This window comes from Molossus molossus, unplaced genomic scaffold, assembly GCF_014108415.1.
Source record: "Molossus molossus isolate mMolMol1 unplaced genomic scaffold, mMolMol1.p scaffold_m16_p_1, whole genome shotgun sequence".
Classification (NCBI taxonomy): Eukaryota; Metazoa; Chordata; class Mammalia; order Chiroptera; family Molossidae; genus Molossus; species Molossus molossus.
The window spans coordinates 215,393,565-215,416,880 of record NW_023425344.1 but is presented as its reverse complement, the minus strand read 5'-3'; the positions used below and the strand labels follow the sequence as shown (position 1 = coordinate 215,416,880).

At 37.6% G+C, this 23,316-nt stretch overlaps 1 protein-coding gene across 3 annotated transcripts in view; it reads right to left on the bottom strand.

The window, feature by feature from the left end:
• Positions 1–23,316, bottom strand: part of MNAT1 (MNAT1 component of CDK activating kinase) — a 232,655-nt gene that overhangs the window by 145,993 nt on the left and 63,346 nt on the right. For all 3 annotated transcript variants that reach the window (XR_004961492.1, XM_036278045.1, XM_036278054.1), the window contains exons 2-3: positions 13,689–13,841; positions 11,033–11,106 (exon numbers count right to left, since the gene is read on the bottom strand). Coding sequence is in view for 2 of the 3 variants with exons in the window: in XM_036278045.1 (XP_036133938.1) it covers positions 11,033–11,106; positions 13,689–13,841 (227 nt within the window). In the remaining variant the exon portion in view is untranslated. The remainder of the gene's footprint in view (positions 1–11,032; positions 11,107–13,688; positions 13,842–23,316) is intronic.

Here is a 23,316-nt window from a genome sequence, read left to right as displayed (position 1 = left end):
TTAAAAATGTAAATAAAGCCCTGGCCAGTTTGGCTCAGCGGTTAGAGCGTCGACCTGCGGTCCCGAGAGGCCCGGGTTCGGTTCCCGTAAGGGCGCATACCTCGGTTGCAGTTTGTCCCTGGCCCTGGTTGGTCGTGCGGGTGGCAGCCACTCGACGTGTCCCTCACATCGATGTTTCTCTCTCTCTCTCTCTGTTCCTGTTCTCCCTCCCACTCTACCAGAACAAAAAAGGAAAAATGTCCTCGGGTGAGGATTAAAAAAAAAAAAAAAAAAAAGTAAATAAAAAGAATAAGTCTGGAATCTACTATACAGGTCAGAGTCAATAGTCAAGGAATCTGTGATCCACAAACAAAACAAAAAAAATCCAAAAAGATAAAACAATATCATATACTTATATAATTTATATTTTTTGAAAACAGGTTCTACTGATATTCTAATGGCTGAGTCACAAGCTTAAATTTTTTCCCATCTAGTCTAGATCTGGAAAGGTATGAAATAGACAGGAGTTGAAACCTAACAGAAAAGGTAAAAAATAAACTGGCACCAAAACTTAAGAAAAATAATTTTGTAAGAGAAGCTGCTGAGACATGTTACGATAGTTGATAAAATTCCTGTGAATTACACCTGCCTTTTTTACATTTCAACTCAAAATAATTTGAATTATAAATGCCATTAACTCCCTTCTAAGTTTACCACTCCACTACCCCACCACTTACAGTCTAAAGAAGAATCCAAATCATTAAGATGCTTCTGTTCCATAATTCAATTCAGACCTCCCTTGGCTTCCTCTGTAATCTTTCTCCATCCATTATTAGTAGCCCTTCTACCCCTTCTCCAATTACTTACCACTGCTTCCTGCAGTTTATCCTACTGAAAGGTTTGATCTGCCCTAAATATACTCTGTGTTCCTTCTCCACCTCACTACTTCTTTTAACTAATAACCATCTAAAATAGTTTCTAGGCTTTGGGTTATAGAGTCCTATCAAATTTGAAAAGTAATATTGGCAGCCCAAGATGGGGCTACCGATTTTGTTGAGTAAGACAAAACAAATGTACTCAAAAGACCAATCTCATCCATTTTTTATCTCTTCAAAAGGCCAACTTACTTCAGAACATCAATTTATCATAACCAATATTGAAAATTCAGGCTCATTTAGATACGCAGAAAAAACAAAAGCAATTCTCAATTCTATTATATACAATTTTAAAACTCTGGGAGAAACCAGAAAAAAATGAGAAACAATAGCCAGCTAGCTACCTCTCCAGCTTTTTTACCACAAAGTAGAAAAGTAGTAATGGTGGTAAACCAGGGAATCTAGTTAGGATGCAGTGTAGGGCATTCTCCATAAATCACATTCTGGCCCCAACATAAAACAAGGAAGGCTCCAAACTAGCATTGGCTTTCACAAAGGCAATTGTGATCCATTAGTTAATATGGTCTGATTCCAAAACCTTTCCCAACCACTCGCAACATACTCCTTGTACTTAACAGGCCATCCACTGAGCCACCAAATCACAATCTCCACCATCCTCAACATCTATGCCCACTTAACAGTTTGATCACATTTTTCCCCTCAGGAGCTTCATTCCCCTAATTTGTTAACACGTTGTCCTAATCTTCCCCTACTACTCAAATACTCATTCTTATTTCCATCTCTGGCTCTCTCTTTTTTTTTTAATCCTCACCCAAGGACGTTTTTGCATTTATCTTCAGATAGGGAGAAAGAGAGGGAAGGGAGAGAGAGAAAGAGAGAAACATCGATGTGAGAGAGACACATGACTGGCCGCCACCCACACAACCCCAACTGGAGCCACGGACAAACTGCAACCGAGATATATGCCCTTAGCGGGAACCGAACCCAGGTCTCTCTGGACTGCAGGCCAATGCTCTAACCGCTGAGCCAAACCGGCCAGGGCTCTCTGGCTCTTCTTAGTCTAATCTATATGATTCTGGGTTTTGTGATCTTTCCTCCCTCTAGTTCTTTGGACAATCTCATCAATTCCCAGTTTCAACCAAATAAATGCCAGGAATTGCTGACACTAACTCGAAGTGCATTTTAGAAAACCAAACACATAATTATCTCCAAATCTGCTACTCCTTGTAAATTCTTTATCTGTTAATGATAGGACTATCATGCTAAAACACCAAGACTTAACATTTCATTCAACTAATCCATTCTCCTTTGCATTCTACAAGCACCAGTTGCCAAATCCTATAGATTCTACCACCAAAATCTCTTTAAAACTGCTCTATACTCAAGATACCCTGACCACAGACCAAGCCAGGATCTAATTTTTCCCTGAATAATTTATAATAATCTCTGACTTGACTTCCTTTCTCCAGGACCTTTGCATTTTACTCTACACCCTAATGCCATCCATAATATACAATGCTGCCAGACTAATTTCTGAAGCATACTCATATCACCTTTCACCTCTACCTTCCTATAGTCCTCTGTCATCCTTCCTTTTACTAGGGAAAAAAAAAAAAACGTTTAGAATTCAGAACACTCCTGGCTACCACTACTGGCTATAACCTAAACTAACAATCTGGTTATAACTACTTACAACTCCCCTTAATAAAGAACTCTCTTGAAACTAGAAAGCTCTACATTTCCAAATGTCCCCAAACTTCCTGCTCCAATTCCTTTCATGACACCATTCTGCCTATAATGCCTGATCCCCCTCTCTTACTACACTGAAAATATATGCAATCTTTAAGTGTCTGCCCAAATACTTTCCCATGAAGTTCTCCCTGATCCCCCTAATGAGAAATAACTTCCTTCTCTCATAAATGTTGAAAACATTACTTACAGCTCATATACAAATTTTCTACTTTAGTCCAGCCGGTGTGGCTCAGTGGCTGACTGTTGACCCATGCACCAAAAGGTCGCCAGTTCAATTCCCGGTCAGGGCACATGCCCAGGTCATGGGCCCGGTTCCCAGTAAGGGGCATACAGGAGGCAGCCAATCGATGTTCTCTCTCATCAGTGTTTCTATCTCTCTCACTCTCCCTTCCTCTCTCGCTAAAAATCAATAAAAGAAAAAAAAACATTTTTAACTTTCTACTTTACATGATTGTACACACATACACAGTATTCTTTACTTTGTACTTCATCTTGTATCCAAAGATTATATTTTATACAATCTCTGTATCATTCAGACATAAGAGAAAAAAGGAAAGGAGACAATAATTTAATGATTATCTATTAGATTCCCAACACTAAAGTGTTGTGAGCATACAAAAGAACTTCCTGTTTTCAAAGACACTCTTATTAAGGAGATCACCCCTACACACATAAAATTAAAGTAATAATACAAGATACAATATGAGCAAGTGATAATAGCAAAACAGAAAGTATATTGCCCAGCTGGTGTAGCTCAGTGGATTGAGCATTGTCCCATGGACTGAGAGATTCCAGTTGATTCCTAGTCAGAGCCCATGCCTGGGTTGCGGGCTCCATCCCAGTAGGGGGCGTGCAGGAGGCAACCAACTGATGTTTCTCACATCAATATTTCTATCTCTCTATCTCTCTCTCTAAAAAATCAATACAACATATCTTTTTTAAAGTATACTTGCGTCGCCCTGGTTGGTTTGGCTCAGTGGTTAAGATTGTGGTCCCGCAGACCAGCGAGTCCTGGGTTCAGTTCCCGCTAAGGGCACATACCTAGGTTGCAGTTTGTCCCTGGCCCCAGTTGGGGTCGTGTGGGTGGCAACCACTCGATATGTCTCTCTCACATCAATGTTTTTTTCTCTCTCACTCTCTTCCTCCGTCTCTCCCACTCTACCTGGAGATAAATGCAAGCATCCTCAAGTGAGAATTTTTAAAAAAAGTATACCTGTACCATTCATTAAATGATATTTAGCTAGTTGTTGAAAAAAATCTTTATTAAAGAAATAAACCATTCTTCCTTTTAACCGAATCAGCTACCAATTAACCCTTCTAAAACAAAGTTTTGATTGTGTTCTTCATTCATGAGTCATCAAGTTCACTCATTGCTTCTGCACCCATAATGCCTCGGAAAAAATCCAATCTTATCTCTCACATTCCTTTTCCCTCTCTGCTTTGTGAGTTCTGCAGATTTCTCAGAGCCTCTTCAAGAAGCAAGGGAAAGAGAGATCCAGAAATGCCAACTATCGTGGCTTTCCCTCATTTGTTTGCTTAAGTGATCTTCTCATTTTGCTTGAGTAATAAATACACTCTATAGTGTGTGTGTATATGTGTTTGTGTGTGTATCAATCAAACATCTATGATATATATATAACAAGCATTATATCTAGCATTCGACCTAATTTCATCACTTAATCCCCCTAATAACCTTATGAGATAGGTTTACTTTATGATAAGGTTTAAAGATATTAACTACATCCAAGCTATACACCTAGTAAACGCTGGAACCAAGATTTTAACCTAGGATGATGCCAAAACCTGAACTTTATCCACGATACTAGTTGTATTACTTCTCTCAATGCCTGAAAACCACATCTAATCCAGTTCAGCTATTCCTCTGCCCCATACTTTCCTACCTCCATACCCATAACCAAACTGGTCCCAGAGGGCCCATCTTAGTACCAACTCAAACCAGAACAATGGTGGATATCCATATCTAGCCCACCTTTTTATACATAACATAATCCTGATATTCCTTATAATTCACTTTATAGGGAAAATCTCTCCATCCCCAAATGCCTATAATACTTGACCTATAATAGCATTCTGACAGCACCTTTAATTATTTTCAATGTACACTCTATTTGACATACAGTGTTGCTTGTGGGCAGATTCTAGATCTGATTTATCTTTATCACTCCCAGTACTTAAATTAAAAACTTCCAATACATACCCATTAGGATGGCCAAAATCTAAAATAATGACAACAGCCCTGGCCGGTTTGGCTCAGCGGTTAGAGCGTCAGCCTGCAGTCCCGAGAGACCCGGGTTCAGTTCCCGCTAAGGGCACGTACCTCAGATGCAGTATGTCCCCGGCCCTGGTTGGGTTGTGCGGGTGGCAACTACTCGATGTGTCCCTTTCACGTCGATGTTTCTCTCTCTCTCTCTCCCTCCCACTCTATCTGAACAAAAATATCAAAAAATGTCCTCGGGTGAGGATACAAAAATAAATAAATAAATAAAATAAAATAAAATAATGACAACAGCCCAGCCGGTGTGGTTCAGTGGATTGAGTGTCGTCCACTGAGAGGTCCTGGTTCAATTCCCAAGTCAGGGCACATGCCCAGGTTTCGGGCTTAATCCCCAGTAGGGGGTGTGCAAGAGGCAGCCGACTGATGTTTCTCTCTCATATGAATGTTTCTCTCTCTCTCCCTAAAAAAAAAAAAAAATCAATAAAAACATTTAAAAATATTTCTTTTTTATCCTCACCCAAGGACATTTTTGCATTTATCTTCAGATAGAGAGGGAGGGAGAGAGAGAGAGAAACATCGATGTACACATAGACTGGTTGCCACCCACATGACCCCAACCAGGGTGGGGGACAAACTGCAACCGAGGTATGTGCCCTTAGCGAGAACTGATCCTGGGACTCTCTGGTCCACAGGCTGACGCTCTAACTGATGATCCAAACCGGCCAGGGCTAAAATAAAATATTGACAACAACAAATGCTGGCAAAGATGCTGAGCAACAAGAATCCTGATTCACTGCAGTGAGAATGAAAAATAGCACAGCCCCTTTGAGAAGACAGTACAATCCAGCAACTGCACTCTGGTTTGTCCAATGGTGTTAAAAACTATGTCTATAGAACCTGGCCAGTGGTTAGAGCATAGGCCAACGCACCAAAGGGTCGCAGGTTTGACTCCCAGTTAAGGGCATGTACCTGGGTTGCAGGTTCGATCTCTGGATGTTTCTATCTCTCTCTCTCCTTCTCCCTTTCCTTCTCTCTCTAAAATCAATGAAGAAAAAAATTTTTTAAATCAGTTTATCAGCAAGCTAGATAGTGTACTACTGATTTAAACTTTCCATTATATAGAATCCAGAGATATGTAAAGTGAAATTCTAAGTGAAATTATATGTTTATATATAATTTCGTTCATTTATGCTTATTAAAAACTTTGATGAATAAAACTAAAATAACTGATTTGTTTATTTCATTTTTTAATTTAGAAAGCAAAAGTAATAGCAAATATAACAGATGTGAATCATAATAATAAATAATATAAACCTCTTCCTTTAAAAAGAAAAAGAAAAACACAAAAGTGGATTACTATTTTAAAAACTTTTCAGATGGAGCAAGTCTCATTCATGCTACAATGAATCAGGTTGGTATAACAGCCTTGAAGAAAAAGAAATACAAAATAATTTTCTGTACAATCATTTGGCCCTTTATCTGGTTACTGGTGTAGCTCAGATGTTGACCTGCTTTTAGTCAAGTATTAAAAGCCAACAAAAAACCTACTGTATTTTCTGAAAGATTTCATGTTATTTAAGTACAATTTTGAAGTCTTTTTGACATCCAGAATTTATAATTAAAGCCCTTAGGACTTTCTCACCCTTTTAAAATAAGCAATACCCTGAACCAAAAGAATAATCTGTTTATTATGAAACTAAGAACAAACCTTTGAGATAATCCCTGGGGCCAAAAAGGACAAGAATTTTTATGTTTAGATTGTCATAACCACAGAAAAGAGCCTATTGTTAATGCTATAAAAAAGTTCATCTTTATGTGTGCCCTTATATTGTAATTTTACGCCATTATTTAAATTATATTTAAACGTTTTTATATTTGTGATGTTCAAAGGATTCATAATGAAATTTATATAACAAAATGACTAGTCCCTATTTATAAATCCTCAAACGCTGATTCCTTAGCCACACTAACAATTCTATTCCTCACGTTAGGCCTGATCATCTTCAAGAGAACCCTTCTAGTAAAATCAAGTTCAAACATAAGATCCTTCAAAACACAGCCAAAACCTACTTTTTCCCCACTTATCTTCCACTATTCCAGCAATGAGCACCCCATGTTCTAGACTCAGACTATTAACTACTCTCGAACACTACCAAGCACTTTCATGGGTTCTGAGAGTCAAAAAAACTTATGTTTAAATTTTGGTACCATTATTTACGAGCAATGTGATCTTGGGCACAATACTTAAGCTCTCTCTGCTTTATCTCCACATATATAATAGGGATAAAAATGTCTGTCTCAGAGTTATAAAAATTATTATATGAGATAATATGAACACAGCTCAATCTGGCACTTAGAAGTGCCTATTAAATTAACATTTTAAGTACGGTGATTACCAGAGGGAAAGGGGGGTGAAGGGAGGTAGAAAAGGGTAAAGGGGGGATAAGTGGTGATGAAAGGAGACTTGACTTTGGGTGATGAACACACAATAGTATATATAGATGATATATTATAGAATTGTACACCTGAAACCTATATAATTTTATTAACCAATGTCACCCCAATAAATTGAATAAAAAATTTTAATTAACATTTTATACTTTTAATACAGAGATAGCCAATACAGATAAAGCAAACATCTAACTAATAATCATCTTTGAAAGCATGAATAAAACACAAAGTGAACAGCTATTAAAACAAGATTTTTAAAGGAAGTTTATTTATACAACAATCAGAACAATGACACACAACTAATGATGGAGCCACACCTAACAAAACTTAAAAAGGCTAAAGTTAGTCTTTCCCTCTTTTCTACCCTTTCCACCCAACAAAACAAAACAATAAAAAATACTGCCTGTTCTCCAGTTTTTATTTTCCTGATGAATACCATACAACTGCTCAAAGTCAGACCATTTTAATTTACCTTAGCCTGCTCCTTCCTATAACAAATTAGTCACTTGAATACTCTATCTCTAAAACTTCCCCTTTATCTATCACCCCAGGTACCTACTCCAAGCTCCTGTTATTTCTTATGCAAAGTACTATAATGTTCCCTTAAAAATGGTTTCTGAGCCTTGAGTATCTCCTGTCATAATTCCACATCACTATGACACTGTCCCACTGGCTCACTACTGGTCACAGAATAAATTCTTACCCTGACAGCCTAGCTGACAGCCTAGTCTGTTTTTCAAACCTCATTTCTAGTCATTCCCCAGTGCTAGCTACCTATAGCAGATTACATGCTTATTCTCCAACATGCTCAACACCCTTGTATCTCTATGACTTTGTCTTTTGCTACAAAGGTTCTTCCATACTCTTTCTACCTGGCAAACTCCTATTCATCTTTTAAGATCAAACTCAAATACGACCTCTTCTGTGAACTTCAAACTATACCTGTATTTCCTAAATACTGAGTTGTCTCTGTATTCCATAACACTTTATAAATAAATTCTTATACTACTCTCACATTAAATTATAGTCATTAGTTTACATAATTATCTCCCCCTTTAGAATCTGAACTTACCGAAGGCAAAAAATCATATGTCCCCAGCAAGTGAAGAAATTCACATAGAACAATTAATATTTGCTGAATTGAGCTGAAGTTCAGAAAATAAACTCTAAATCTATGAGATCAGGTCCCAAACTTCATCAATATTTTAAAATACAATAGAACTGCTCTTTACACAACATAATCAGGATTAGCAGTTGATTATTTTTTAAAATCTGTTAAAGAAAAGAAACATACATACTCCTGAACACATTAACTTAAAACATATATAGTAAGTGTACAGTAGTTTTCTAACTTAATTACAGAAGACAAGATCTAGTCTTTAATTGGAGTATCTTCTATAAACCATACCTGTCATCTCTATTGTTTAGTTTCTGTTTTTCTAAAAGTAGACCAAGAACTTGAGAAGCAGAATCCTTACGGAGTTTTGCAACTTTTTCCCAACCTTATAAATTACTTAAAATTACATAGCAAGTACCACTGGCATAAGGTTTGGCTGCTAATGCATTCAACTCTAAGTGTATAACTGAACTGGTGAAAGAACTACACAGGTGTACCTGAGGACATCGTCTAATGGATAGAATTCATCCTGTATTCATTACACTTTGGGCATCAGTTAGTACATTTTATGGAAAAACTAGGAAATGTCAGTTACTCCAATGTGTCAGTTGCACTGAGGCTGATTAAAAGAGCTTCAACATATTGCAACTGAAGACAGTCCTTCATAAATGTACATAATAGAATCACTTCAAAATTACATTGTCAGAGCCACAGTTTCCTTATCTGGTAAAGAAAGGATTACATATTGTACAGTCCTAATATCCAGATTTGCTCTTACCTGCCAATCCTAGCTGCCACTTCTGGACATGAACCTCGTTATACCTATGGGCCCCAGGTTGTTCATATCTTCAAACATTAATCTCATAACACAAATATTAATAAATAAATTTTTTAAATCTTGGCTCAACTTGAACCTTGTTCCAGAATCAAGATCTCTTCTCCCCCATCTTCTTTATCCATCAGTTTCTTTTAGTTATCCTACTTGCCTGGTTGGACTTGTAACCATATATTCAACTTGCTCTGTGATATCTATGATCTCCTTTCTCTTTATTGCCTGACCAGACTTTTTGTCCTATACTATCTATGTGTATGGCCTGATTTCTATATATCTGCATACTTGCCCAGTTCTTACAAATTTCTTTTTGGTTTATTTTCTCTGTCCATATCCTAACTTTTATACTTTGCCTTGCCTTACTCAATTTCACCAATTTTTCAGCTCAAATCTATAGCCATTCATAGTTGCTAAGATAACATTCAAAGTACAATAAACAATTAACATAAAAAAAGCAATGGCTCCAAAGCACTAAGAGGTCCCAGAAAAGAAAGCTAAATTATGTTCTGTACATACTGTTTGCTATGACATAACAAATGAATTTAGGTATATTAGAAAAGTTTCAGTGACCATGCAAATAAAAAGATTTTCTGGGTTTTTTTCAGTTAGTAAAAAAAAAATTAAAGGAATTACAATACTCCGTTCCTCTGGAATTAAATTTTCTAAAAATTTACCATATATAAACCTTCTCAAGAATAATCAATTTTATTACAATCATATTTCAACTAAAAAATAAAGTGAGTAGAGCTTGCCTATCAGGTTTAAGAGAAAAATTTTAAAGATGACTGTCTAAATTCTCTTAGTCATTCTAATTTTCACAGTCCATGATTTTTTGTATCATTTCTAAGCCTGTATTGAATAATAATAATTATGGCAACTTTAAAAACAACATAAATTTTTTGATTGATACACAAAAAGTTTTAGACATTTTAACATCTCTGAAACCATATTTAACAGAAACACTTTATTTAGATGAAAATATCCTTTTAACTAATCACAACAGAAACAAAAGGCACTACAATTACTCTAACCTATGATTCTAGAATACATTAAATAACAGAATGCCACTTTAACAATCAAGTACTTTCGAGTACTTTGAAACTACTGTATCATAGAAGCATAAATGAGATAAACAACATGCAGCTTTAGTCATCATGAATGTAATTAATAGAAATAATGTTTTTAAAAATTTTGAATATTCTTCCCTTGCTTACTCTAACACATCATCAATATACATATGATATATACAGATACAGCCTTCCTTCTCAGTTATAAAATGGTATTCATCATATTTTTCCTAAGACAAAATGCTTATTACTTAAGTATGTCCTGTATTTAACCATGCCTTCAATATAACAAACATGATTAAGTGCAACAGAAAGTAATTAGGTAAACATCAGCTATCACAACAGAATTTGTTAGAGTTTTTGAAAAATTCTTCTTGGCATTTAAAAGATAAAAGCAGCCCTGGCTGGTTTAGCTCAGCAGTTAGAGCATCAGCTCGCATACCAAAGAGTCGTGGGTTCGATTCCAGTCAAGGGCATGGTCCCCGGCCCTGGACAGGGTAGTGCAGGAGGCAACCAATCGATGTGTCTCTCACATCGATGTTTTTCTCTCTCTTTCTCCCTACCTCCCTCCCACTCTATCTGAAAATAAATGGAAATATATATCCTTAGGTGAGGATTAATAATAATAATAATAATAATAATAATAAATAAAAGATAAAAGCACACGTTAGAACACCAAAAGTATAAGTATTAAAAACTTACCAATTTCTTCCACTTCTTCCAGGAAATCGTTATATTCTCTTAGACTAGGAAAGTCTTCTTCTCTTTTATTGTATCTTTCAAATAAAATAAAAAATTTAACATATCACATATCACTTGCTTTCAATATTATCTAACTAGTTGGTTTATTCTTACTTAATTCATACATGATACTGAAAAAGACTGCTTACTATGTAAAACAGTTTTCTTGACACTATGTTTGTAACTAAACCAAGAATGTTGTTCTTATTTTTATTTTTTTTTAATCCTCACCCGAGGATATTTTTCTATTTATCTTCAGACAGAGTAGGAGGGAGAGAGAGACAGAGAGAGAGAGTGAGAAAGAGAAACATCGACATGAGAGGGACACACAGACTGGTTGCCTCCCACACAACCCTGACTAGGGCCAGGGACGAATCGCAAGAAGGTATGTGCCCTTGACCAGAATCAAACCTGCGATTCTTTGGTCCGCAGGCCGACACTCTACCACTGAACCAAACCGGCCAGGGCAATAATGTTGTTCTTAAATTCATATGACTACAGAGAAGAAGTAGAATCAGGAGAGAGTGGTACAATACAAACTCCTGCCCTGGCCAGTTTGGCTCAGCAGTTAGAGTGTTGGCCTGTGGATGGAAGGGTCTTGGGTTCATTTCCCAGTTAAGTGAATGTGCCTTCTCTCACATCAATGTTTCTCACTTTCTCTCTCTCACTCCCTCTCTCCCTTTCACTCTATCTAAAAATAAACGAAAATATATCCAAAACAAAAACAAAAACTCTGAGATTTACAAGAAAGAAAAAGAAACTAGGACCCTGAAAAAATGGAAAATGAGCTTAAATAAGGTCTATCATTAAAATCATGAAATGGCCCTTGCCAGTTTTACTCAGTGGTTAGAGCATCGGCCTGCGGTCCAGAGAGACCCGGGTCCGGTTCCTGCTAAGGGCACGTAACTTGGTCGCAGTTTGTCCCCGGCCCTGGTTGGGTCGTGCGGGTGGCAGCCACTCGATGTGTCCCTTTCACATCGATGTTTCTCTCTCTCTCTCTCTCTCTCTCTCTCTCTCTCTCTCCCTCTCTCTCCCTCCCACTCTATCTGAACAAAAAACAGAAAAATGTCCTCAGGTGAGGTAAAAAAAAAATCATAAAATAAAATTGCTTACTTCTTAGAGATTTGCTAATTTCCAGAAAGCTAAAAATTAATTCAAATAATACTTTCCTATTTTTCATGACAGTTACAGTCTAAGGAATGCTGTATCAGAAAAATGTGTAAATATTGTAATATACCTGTGAAGAATTAGAATACCATAGGCATTAATGATAAAAGACAAGAATCTATGAGACACTATAGCCTAGAGCAGTGGTTCTCACCCTTCCTAATGCTGCAACCCTCTAATACAGTTCCTAATGTTGTGGTGACCCCCAACCATAAAATTATATTTGTTGCTACTTCATAACTCTAATTTGGCTACTGTTATGTCTCAGGCGACCCCTATGAAAGGGTCATTCGACCCCCAAAGGGTTTGCGATCCACAGGTTGAGAACCGCGGGCCTAAAAGTAATCCAATAACAAAAGAGCAGCTTGGAGCATTGATAAAGTAAAACTGGTTAGGTACCTAGAAAGATGCCGCTAAAGCACAGGTAACCAAGACTGAAAGAGAACCACCAAAATGAATGAACAAATAAATAAAATAATAACAAATTAAATATATAAATTCTTTAAACTTTAGAAACAATGAGGGGGCTTATAATAAGAGGACAGATAAAATGAAACCTTAAGAGTGGGGAAAAAAAGAATATATACTTATACACACAAATACATAGAGATATTTGTCAAAATAAATTATAGCTAACACATTATTTCCCCTAATAGCCTTCAAATCTCAACTTAAATGTTACTTCTTCAGGTCTTATGTGACATCACTGACCGACACCAACACTCAGTCACTAACTGTGCAACATTTTTCTCAATTTATAATCCCATATTTTTTATTTGCCTATTTTAAACTGTCTACCTCTAGCCCTGGCCGGTTTGGCTCAGCGGTTAGAGCGTCGGCCTGCGGTCCGGAGAGACCCGGGTTCGGTTCCCGATAAGGGCACGTACTTCGGTTGCAGTTTGTCCCCGGCCCTGGTTGGTCGTGCGGGTGGCAGCCACTCGATGTGTCCCTTCACATCGATGTTTCTCTCTCTCTCTCCCTTCCTCTCTCTCCCTCCTACTCTATCTGTACAAAAAATGGAAAAATATCCTCGGGTGAGGATAAAAAAAATAAACTGTCTACCTCTATGCTATCCTATGCTACCATACTGTAAGCCTTTGAGAGTAGCTGTTTCACTCATTCCATACCTAGTGCCTGATATATATAATGTAGTGTTTGCACACAGGAGGTACTCTATATATTTGTTAATTAAATTAGTGTAAAAATAGCAAATAAATGAATGGTGAAGCCAATCAAGAGGGTCTACTCTTCTCTAACTAAGGCTAGATAATTGATATTTCTGAGTTCTCTAAGAACTTAATGTTTGTTGAACAAATACATAGATGAATTTATTCTTATTTTTTCACTTGCCAAACTGTACACATTTCTATCCACAAATAATGGTGTCAATTACAGAAATAATTATTAAAGTCCTCTTTGTGGAATGAATCACTCAAGCAATAATACTTACATCTTTAGCACTTTTTTCCGAATCTCAACCTCCTTGTCAACAGTAGGATCTTCAAAGAGTTGTACCCTAAAGTTGCTCCTTCTAAGAGGAGTGCCACACTCAGGACAGTTTCCAGCTCCTCTCACAAACAGTAAGTCCACACAACTTTCACACCTATATAGAAAAATACAATATAACTTTTAAGCTAGTATTCAAATGTATAACAAGTCTGTACATAAGTTTGCCTTTTTATGTTTTGGTGGTTTTTTTTTGTTTGGGTGGACTATTGAAGATGTGGAAAATCAGTCACTGCTATGTAAAATCTTACAAAAAATATTTGGAAAATGTTCATTTTCTTTTGGAGGTTACTTTTCAGACATAGGTATTCCAAGAAATACCAATTCGGTTTCCAAGTTAAACAATTTTGCCCATTAAAACAAATAGAGTTAGAACCTAGGAGGATTCAGAGGTAGCAGGATAGGGAGAGTCAAAGAGGCATGTAAAAAAGTAGTCTATGGTCACCTCTGTTCTCAGTACAGTATCACCCTTAGACCTGGGCAAAAAACCTTTCTGCCACAGGTCTAAACTTTAGAGAGCCCTACATAGCACAATCACTAAGACTAAGACTTTTCTCCTCCCTTTCAACCTTGTAAAAAAGTTGTTTGAAAGTTCAGTAAGCAATTAAGCAAATAGGAATTACAGAGAGAAATGCTAGCTGAAGAAGGACCCCAGGCCAAAGGATGAAGAACCAAGAGTGGCCTGGTTGGCCAGTGTGGTTCAGTTGGTTGAGCTTCAGCAATGTCCCATGCACCAGGAGGTCCCTGGTTGGATTCCTGGTCAGGCCACATGCCAGGGTTGTGGACTCCATCCCCAGTAGGGGGAGTGCAGGAGGCAGCCAATAGATGTTTCTTACTATGTTTCTATCTCTCTCCCTCTCCCTTCCTCTCTCTGAAATCAATAAAAACATTTTTTTAAAGTACTGAGAATACCCCCATATGTATGCAGAAAAAGGAGAAAACTATCCACAGCTTCCACCCAAGATGTCCTAGAAAGAGTGACTACTTATAAAAACTTTAACTAGTAAAATCCACCAAGGTGATTGTCTATACAGGTTTCTCAGATACCTGTATCCCCTCTCTCTCCTCTCTTCTTGGGTAGTTTGATGTGGGGAAAAGTTTAGAAGTCTTGAGTTGGAAAAGCAAAGAATTGAAGAGGTCAACCTCTCTATATATACCACGTTCCTGGGGACTTGACAGAATCAGCTACCACAGTTTCAGGTGGATCCAGGTACCACCCAATCATCCCTGCCCTACTCCAACAGCTGCATGCTACTAATCAGACTAGCAAGTGGAAAGGCTGTGCAGAGACAAGAGCAGCTCCTTTAGCCTCTGGGTCTTGAGGCTGCAGGCAATGGAGAACTCAGGATTCAGAGTGGAAACTACAACTGTACCAAGGACTTACCTTGATTCATAACTTTTAAATATTTACACATTTTGGTATGTAGTCATGTACTTGTAATCTTGCCCAACAACATGTTAGAGCCACACATTACTCCTTTCTTAGCATTATCTGCAATTCTTTATGTGTACATTTTCTGTAACCTCCACTAGGATGTAAACTTCATGAGGGCAGAAATTTGGCCTCCCTTGTTCTCTATTGCCAGTGCCTAAGAGTTAATAAGTACTCAATAAACTATACATAATAAAAAAATATATAACATGGAGAGAAAAAGAAAAATTCTAATGATAAAGGAAAAGTTGTTTTTCCCCAAATATGTAGCTGACTTATAGAATAAGCTAAATGAGAAGAATGAAACAGAAAAATAAGAATTTGTAACTGGCCCTGGCCCATTTGGCTCAATGGTTAGAGAGTCGAACTGCAGTCCAAAGAGACCCGGGTTCAGTTCCCACTAAGGGCATGTACCTCGGCTGCAGTTTGTCCCTGGCCCTGGTTGGAGTGGTGCAGGATGCGGCCACTCAATGTGTCCCTTTCACGTCAATGTTTCTCTCTCTTTCTTTCGCCCACCCCTCTCCCTCCTGCTCTATTTGAACAAAAATAGAAAAATGTCCTTAGGTGAGAATAAAAAAAAAAAAAAAAAGAATTTATAATTGTTATTAATAAAATTAGTAAGTTAGAGGATTCCAAAATGGCGGTGGAGTGAATGAAAGTTACACATACTGTCTCCCAGGACCAAACTGTAGTTACTACTAAAATAAAGACAAATCCACGGGAAAAAGCAACAGAAAAGCAGCTCGCGAGGATCATATAACCAGGGCACTGACTCGATCCAGGTAGGATTGGGGGCGCGAGAGGGGGGCTGGGAGCCCACAGACAGCAGTGGTCTTAGCTGTGAGCAGCGCCCTCGGGTTACACTCCCAAGCGGCTCCACAGTGCAGAGCCGGGAGAGACACTAAAATACCCACAGCGACTCACCTTCGGCTCCAGCAGAGGGAGGGTGGACTGGACTGGAACTGTGTGGGGACACTCGGGATTTGGAGGGGGCTCAGAATTTTTGCTGAGTTGCAGCCACGCAGGACAGTGGACATCTTACTCCTTCCCAGGGCTCTGGGGAGAGGCAACGGCCCCTCCCTCAGATAGTCAACCCCACCCAGTGGCCATTGAAATGGAAACTGAGACTCATTAACAACCAGCATCTGCCTCAACCCTGGGAAATCCCCTTACACTGAGCACCTGAGGGAGTTTTTCATTCAACTGAGAAGCCAAGGCTCCTCAAGTAACTGCTACTGATAGCCTCGAGGCAAAAAGGTAGAAGATAACTGTACCATTCCTGGGCTAGCAACTCTAACCAGGAAAGTAAGACTTGACAGTGGTGTTTAATGTGGGTCCTCCCTCCCTCATCCAAACCCAGGAGAGGCCACAAACAGCAGAACACCAACACCACAGGGAAAATTTGGCAGGCTCCAAAGCCCACTGTGATAGCCAAAATGGTGAAACACAGAAACAAAAGCCAAATGAAAAAACAAGAGACCTCTACCAAAGATGAGATAAATGTGCAGCAGTTAAGCAAGTTAACAGAGCTAGAATTCAGAGCTATGATCTTAAGGAAGCTCAACAGCATGACTAAGGACATAGAAATGTTGAAAATCAACCAACTGGAAACAAAAAACCATCAAGAATGACATAGCAGAAATAAAGAATACATTGGAAGGTCTAAACAGCAGAGTAGAGGAAGCTGAGGACCAGATCAGTGAATTAGAAGACAGGGTAGAAAAAAAATCAACCAATCAAAAAAATAAAAGAAAAAAAACAATTGAAAAACAGGAAGACAGCTTAAGAGAACTGTGGGACAACTGGAAATGTAATAATATTTGCATCATAGGAATCCCCGAAGAAGAAGAAAATGAGCAAGGGTTACAGAATATATTTGAAGAAATAGTGACAGAAAACTTCCCTAATTTGGTGAAGGAAGAAGGCATTCAAGTTCAAGAATCACAGATAGCCCCAAGTAAGAAGAAACCAAGCAGGCCCACACCAAGACACATAGTAATTAAAATGCCAAAAATTAAAGACAAAGAGAGAATCCTAAAAGAAGCAAGAGATAAGCAACAGTTGACCTACAAAGGAAACCCCATAAGGCTCTCAGCTGACTTCTCAACAGAAACACTACAGGCCAGAAGGGAGTGGTATAAAGTAATCAAGGTCATGAAAAACAAGGATCTTAATCCAACACTAATCTACCCAGCAAGGCTATCATTCAAAATAGAAGGTCAAATAAACAGCTTCCCAAAAAAAAAGGCTAAGGGAATACATTAGCACCAAACCAAGCACTGCAAGAAATGTTAAAAGGCCTGCTGTAATTAGTAGAAGAAATAAGAAGAAAAATACAACCAAACTTAACAAAAATGGCAATAAATAAGTACATATCAATAATCACCTTAAACGTAAATGGACTGAATGCTCCAATAAAAAGACACAGAGTAGCTGACTAGATAAGAAAGCATGACTCATCTATATGTTGTTTACAAGAGACCCACCTCACAACAAAAGACTCACACAGGTTGAAAGTGAAGGGATGGAAAAAATCTTCCAAGCAAACGGAAAGGAAAAAAAACCTGGGGTAGCAATACTCATATCTCGTCAAATAGATTTCAAAATGAAGGCCATAACTAGAGACAAAGAAGGCCACGACATAATATTGAAAGGATCAATCCAACAAGAAGATATAACCTTGATAAAAATATATGCACCCAATATAGGAGCACCAAAATATATTAAAAATCTTCTGGAGGACTTCGACAAAGGAGAAATCGACAGCAATACAATCATAGCAGGGGATTTCAACACCCCACTGACATCAATGGATAGATCCTCTAGACAAAAAATTAGCACTGGCCAGGTTGGATCTGTAGTTCAAGCGTCAGCCTGCGATCCAGAGACCCACGTTCGATTCCGGCAAAGGGTGCGTACCTCGGTTGCAGTTTGTCCCCAGCCATGGTTGGTCATGCGGGTGGCAGCCACTCAATGTGTCCTTTTCACGTCGATGTTTCTCTCTCTCTCTTCCTCTCTCTCCCTCCCACTCTATCTTAACAACAACAACAAAAAATGTCCTCGATTGAGGATAAAAAAATATATACATATTAGCAAGAAAACAGAGACTCTAAATGAAGCACTAGACCAAATGGATTTAATAAATATCTACAGAGAATTACACCCCAAAACTACAGAATTCACATACTTTTCAAGTGCACGTGGGACATTCTCAAAGATAGACCACATGTTAGGGCACAAACTAAGTCTCTACAAGTTCAAGAAGATTGAAATCATATCAAGCATCTTCTCAGATCACAATGGCATGAAACTAGAAATCAATTGCAACAAAAACAAGCAAAGACATTTGAACACATGGAGGCTAAATAGCATGTTATTAAATAATGAATGGGTTACCATGGAGATCAACAAAGAAATTAAAAACTTCCTGGAAACCAATGAAAATGAACACGCAACTACACAAAATCTATGGAATGCAGCAAAAGCAGTTCTGAGAGGGAAGTTCATAGCACTACAGGCATACCTCAAGAAACAAGAAATATTTCTAATAAACTAACCTCACAACTTAAAAAATTAAAAAGCAAACAAAAAGAAAATCCCAGAGCAAGTAGAAGGAAGGAAATAGTAAAGATCAGAGCAGAAATAAATGACATAGAGACCAAAAAAACAATTCAACAGATCAATGAAACAAAGAGCTGGTTTTTCAAAAAGACAATCAAGATTGATGGACCAGACTCACCAGGGCTAGACTCACCAGGAAAGAAAGGGAGAGAACCCAAATACACAAAATCAGAAATGAAAGAGAAGTAACAACTGACACCACAGAAATACAAAAGATCGTTAACAGCTCCTATAAACAATTATATGGCAACAAATTCAACAATCTAAGCAAAATGGAAAAATTTCTAGAAACACATAGTCTCCCAAAACTGGACCAGGAAGAAAACTTGAAACATAGAAAACTTGAACAGACCAATAACAACTAAGGAAATTGAAGAGGTAATCAAGACTCTCCCAGCAAACAAAAGCCCAGGCCCAGATGGCGTCATGGGGGAGTTTTACAAAACACTCAAAAAAGAACTAACACCCATTCTACTCAAACTATTTCAAAAAATTCAAGAAGAAGGAAGACTTCCAAACATGTTCTATGAGGCCAGCATAATTCTAATTCCAAAACCAGAAAAAGACACTGCAAAGAAAGTAAACTACAGGCCAATATCCCTGATGAACATAGCCAAAATCCTGAACAAAACTGAATCCAGCAATACATCAAAAAAATTATTCACCATGACCAAGTGGGATTCATCCCAGGGATGCAAGGCTGGTACAATAGTCACAAATCAATAAATGTGATACACCACATAAATAAAAGGAAGAATAAAAACCACATGATCATATCAATAGATGCTGAAAAAACATTTGACAAAATCTAGCATCCATTTCTGATAAAAATGCTCAGCAATGTGGGAATAGAGGGATCATATCGCAACATAATAAAGGCCATATATGAAAGCCTACAGCCAACATCATACTCAATGAACAGAAACTAAAAGCATTTCCATTAAGAACAGGAACAAGACAAGGATGCCCACTTTTGCCACTCTTATTTAACATAGTACTGGAAGTCTTAGCCACAGCAATCAGACAGGAAGAAAAAATCAAAGGGATCCAAATTGGAAAGGAGGAAGTGAAACTGTCATTATTTGCAGATGACATGATATTATACATAGAAAACCCTAAAGACTCCATCAAAAATATACTACACTTAATAAATGAGTTTGGCAAAGTAGCAGGATACAAAATTAACATCAAGAAATCGACGGCATTCTTATACACCAATGATGACCTCACAGAAAGAGAAACTGAAAAAGCAATCCCATTTACCATCGCGGCAAAATAATTAATATACCTAGGAGTAAACTTACCCAAAAAAAGTAAAGGACCTATTTGCAGAAAACTACAGGACATTGACAAAAGAACTAGAGGAAGATATAAAAAAGTGGAAGTACATACCTTGTTCATGGATTGGAAAAATTAACATCATTAAAATGTCCATACTACCCAAAGCAATCTATAGATTCAATGCAATCCCCATGAAAATACCAATGACATATTCCACAGAACTAGAACAAATTCTTCAAAAGTTCATATGGAACCAAAAAGACCCGGAATAGCCACAGTAATCTTGAAAAAAGACAAAGTAGGTGGGAACACAATACCAGATACCAGATTATACTACAAAGCGAATGTAATCTAAACAGCCTGGTACTGGCACAAGAACTGGCAGTGGAACAGAACACAGAACCCAGAAATGGATGCAAAACATTATGCTCAATTCATATTTGACAAAGGAGCCAAGAGCATACAATGGAGTAAGAAAAGCCTCTTTAATAAATGGTGTTGGGAAAATTGGACAGGTATATGCAAAAAAATGAAACTAGACCATCAACTTACACCATACACAAGAATAAACTCAAAATGGATAAAAGACTTAAATGTGACCCGTGAATCCATAAAAGTTCTAGAAGAAAATGTAGGCAACAAAATTTCAGACATCATATGCAGCAGAATTTTTCACTGATACATCACCTAAGGAAACAGAAACAAAGGAGAAAGTGAACACATGGGACATCAAACTAAAAAGCTTCTGCACAGCAAAAGAAACAACCACCAAAATGGAAAGGCAACCCACTACATGGGAGAGCATAACTGACAATGATACATCAGATAAGGGGTTAATTTCCAAAATATATGGAGTTCTCATACAACTCAACAAAAGGAAGATAAAGAACCCAATTAAAAAATGGGCAGTGGAGCTCAATAGACACCTCTCCAAACAGGACATACAAATGGCCAAGAGACATATGAAGAAATGCTCAACATCACTAATCATCAGAGAGATGCAAATTAAAACAACAATGAGGTATCACCTCACACCTGTCAGAATGGCCGCCATCAACAAATCATCAAACCACAAGTGTTGGCGAGGGTGTGGAGAAAAGGGGACTCTAGTACACTGCTGGTGGGAATGCAGACTGGTGCAGCCACTATGGAAAACACTGTGGTGTTACCTCAAAAAATTAAAAATTGAACTTCCATTTGACCCAGTGATCCCACTTCTAGGAATATACCCTAAGAAGCCTGAAAGACCAATCAGAAAGAATATATGCACCCCCATGTTCACAGCAGCACTATTTACAATAGCTAAGATCTGGAAAAAACCCAAGTGTCCATCAGTAGACAAATGGATAAAAAAGCTTTGGTACATATACACAATGGAGTACTACGCAGCTGTAAGAAAGAAAGAGCTCTTATCCTTTGAGACGACATGGAGAGACCTGGAAAGTATTATCCTAAGCGAAACAAGCCAAACAGAAAAAGACAAATACCACATGATCTCACTTATTTGTGGAACATGATGAACATAACAGCCTGAGGAATAGGGTAGACCCAAGACATGGAAGTATGGTACAGACTGACAACCCTCAGAAAAGGGGGTGGTGGGGGGAAGGAAGAGATAAACCTTAGAACTTAAATGTATGGTACACATAACCAATGGATATGGACAACAAAGCCGGGGACGGGGTGGGGGTGATGGTGAGGAGGGTGTCGATGGGTAAAAAAGGAGAAACATTTGTAACAAAAATAAAATTTAAAATAGTCCTAGCAAAAAACAAATAAATAAAAAATAAAATTAATAAGTTAGCAATTATATTATTAATTAGTTGGTTATCAATAAAATACTAACATTCACCTTTGTATCATTCTATCTTTCTTTTTAAGTGAACATATATTATTTTTTAATCTCTACTTTATATATAATTATTTGGTGACTTTATTTTTCTTTTATTTAATTAATTTATTTATTTTTGTTACAAGTGTTTCTCCTTTTTCCTCCACTGATACCTCGGTCCCCCACCATCCCCACCCTCTACCCAGCTTTGTTGTCCAAGTTCATTGTTCATACATACATGCATATAAGTTCTGTGGTTTATCCCCCCCACCCCACCCTCTCTTCTGGGGATTGTCAGTCTGGCATCATTCTATCTTAATAGTGCCATCAAAATATAGGGAAAAAAAATCCCTAAGAGGGAGAACAAAGAACACTTTGGGATTGGAACAATTGACAGCGGTACATTTCCCATAATCTTTGTGGTTAAAAGAAATTAAATCCAACTACAGAAGTTGAAAATGAGCATACTTTATAACTATCCTAACTAAAGATATTTATAGGCAAGGCGCATTCTAAAATACTCAAAACTATGCAGGCACAAATAATATTCTGTATTTCAAGGACTTAGAGAGTAGTCTCCATTGACAACTCAGTCAACAAGGTAATATAGAACAATTTATATTTCTAAAGGTCATAATGTATATTAAACATAATACATCATTTGTTTCCACCATCAGTTCTACATTTCCACTTTTTAAAAATGTGCCTTAAATCAGAAGTATTTCAACAGTATTAAAGAATTTTTAAATAATTTATTTTCCCCCCTGGCTCAGGTGGAGTGTTGTCCCATGCACCAAAGGGTTGCAGGTTCTATTCCCAGTCAGGGCACATACCCAGGTTGCAAGCTCCATTCCTGGTCAGGGTGCATATAAGAGGCAACCGATAAGTTTCTCTCTCACATCAATGTTTCTCTCTCTTCTCTCTCTCCCTCTCTCTCTCCAATCAATAAAAACATATCTTTCAGTGAAGATTAAAAATAATAATAATAGTAATAATTTATTTTCCTGTATCACTTTTCCCTTTCCAATTTTAATTGCTGAAAAGAAGAAGTAATTCCTTTTTTAAAAAACTCAAATACAGAAGTACATATAGAAAAAACTCAAAGTTCTACTTCATACTGTTCTACACCTCACCTCCCACAGGTAGCATACTACTGTTAAGTTTAGTGTTTATGTGGCCAGATCTTTTGCTACATATCTACAATATATATTTACAAATTACAGACACAAAAACTAGTCATATAAAAATAAAAACAGAAGAAAAGTTGATAATTACTAGTTCACTTTATCTGGCAACAGAGCAACCAAAACAGCAGTATGTGGGCAATCTTTTGCCTCAAAGAGTGCTATGAATTTTTTCAAACAAAATCTTCTATTCTGCAGAACAAAAAAAAAAAATTGCTGAAAA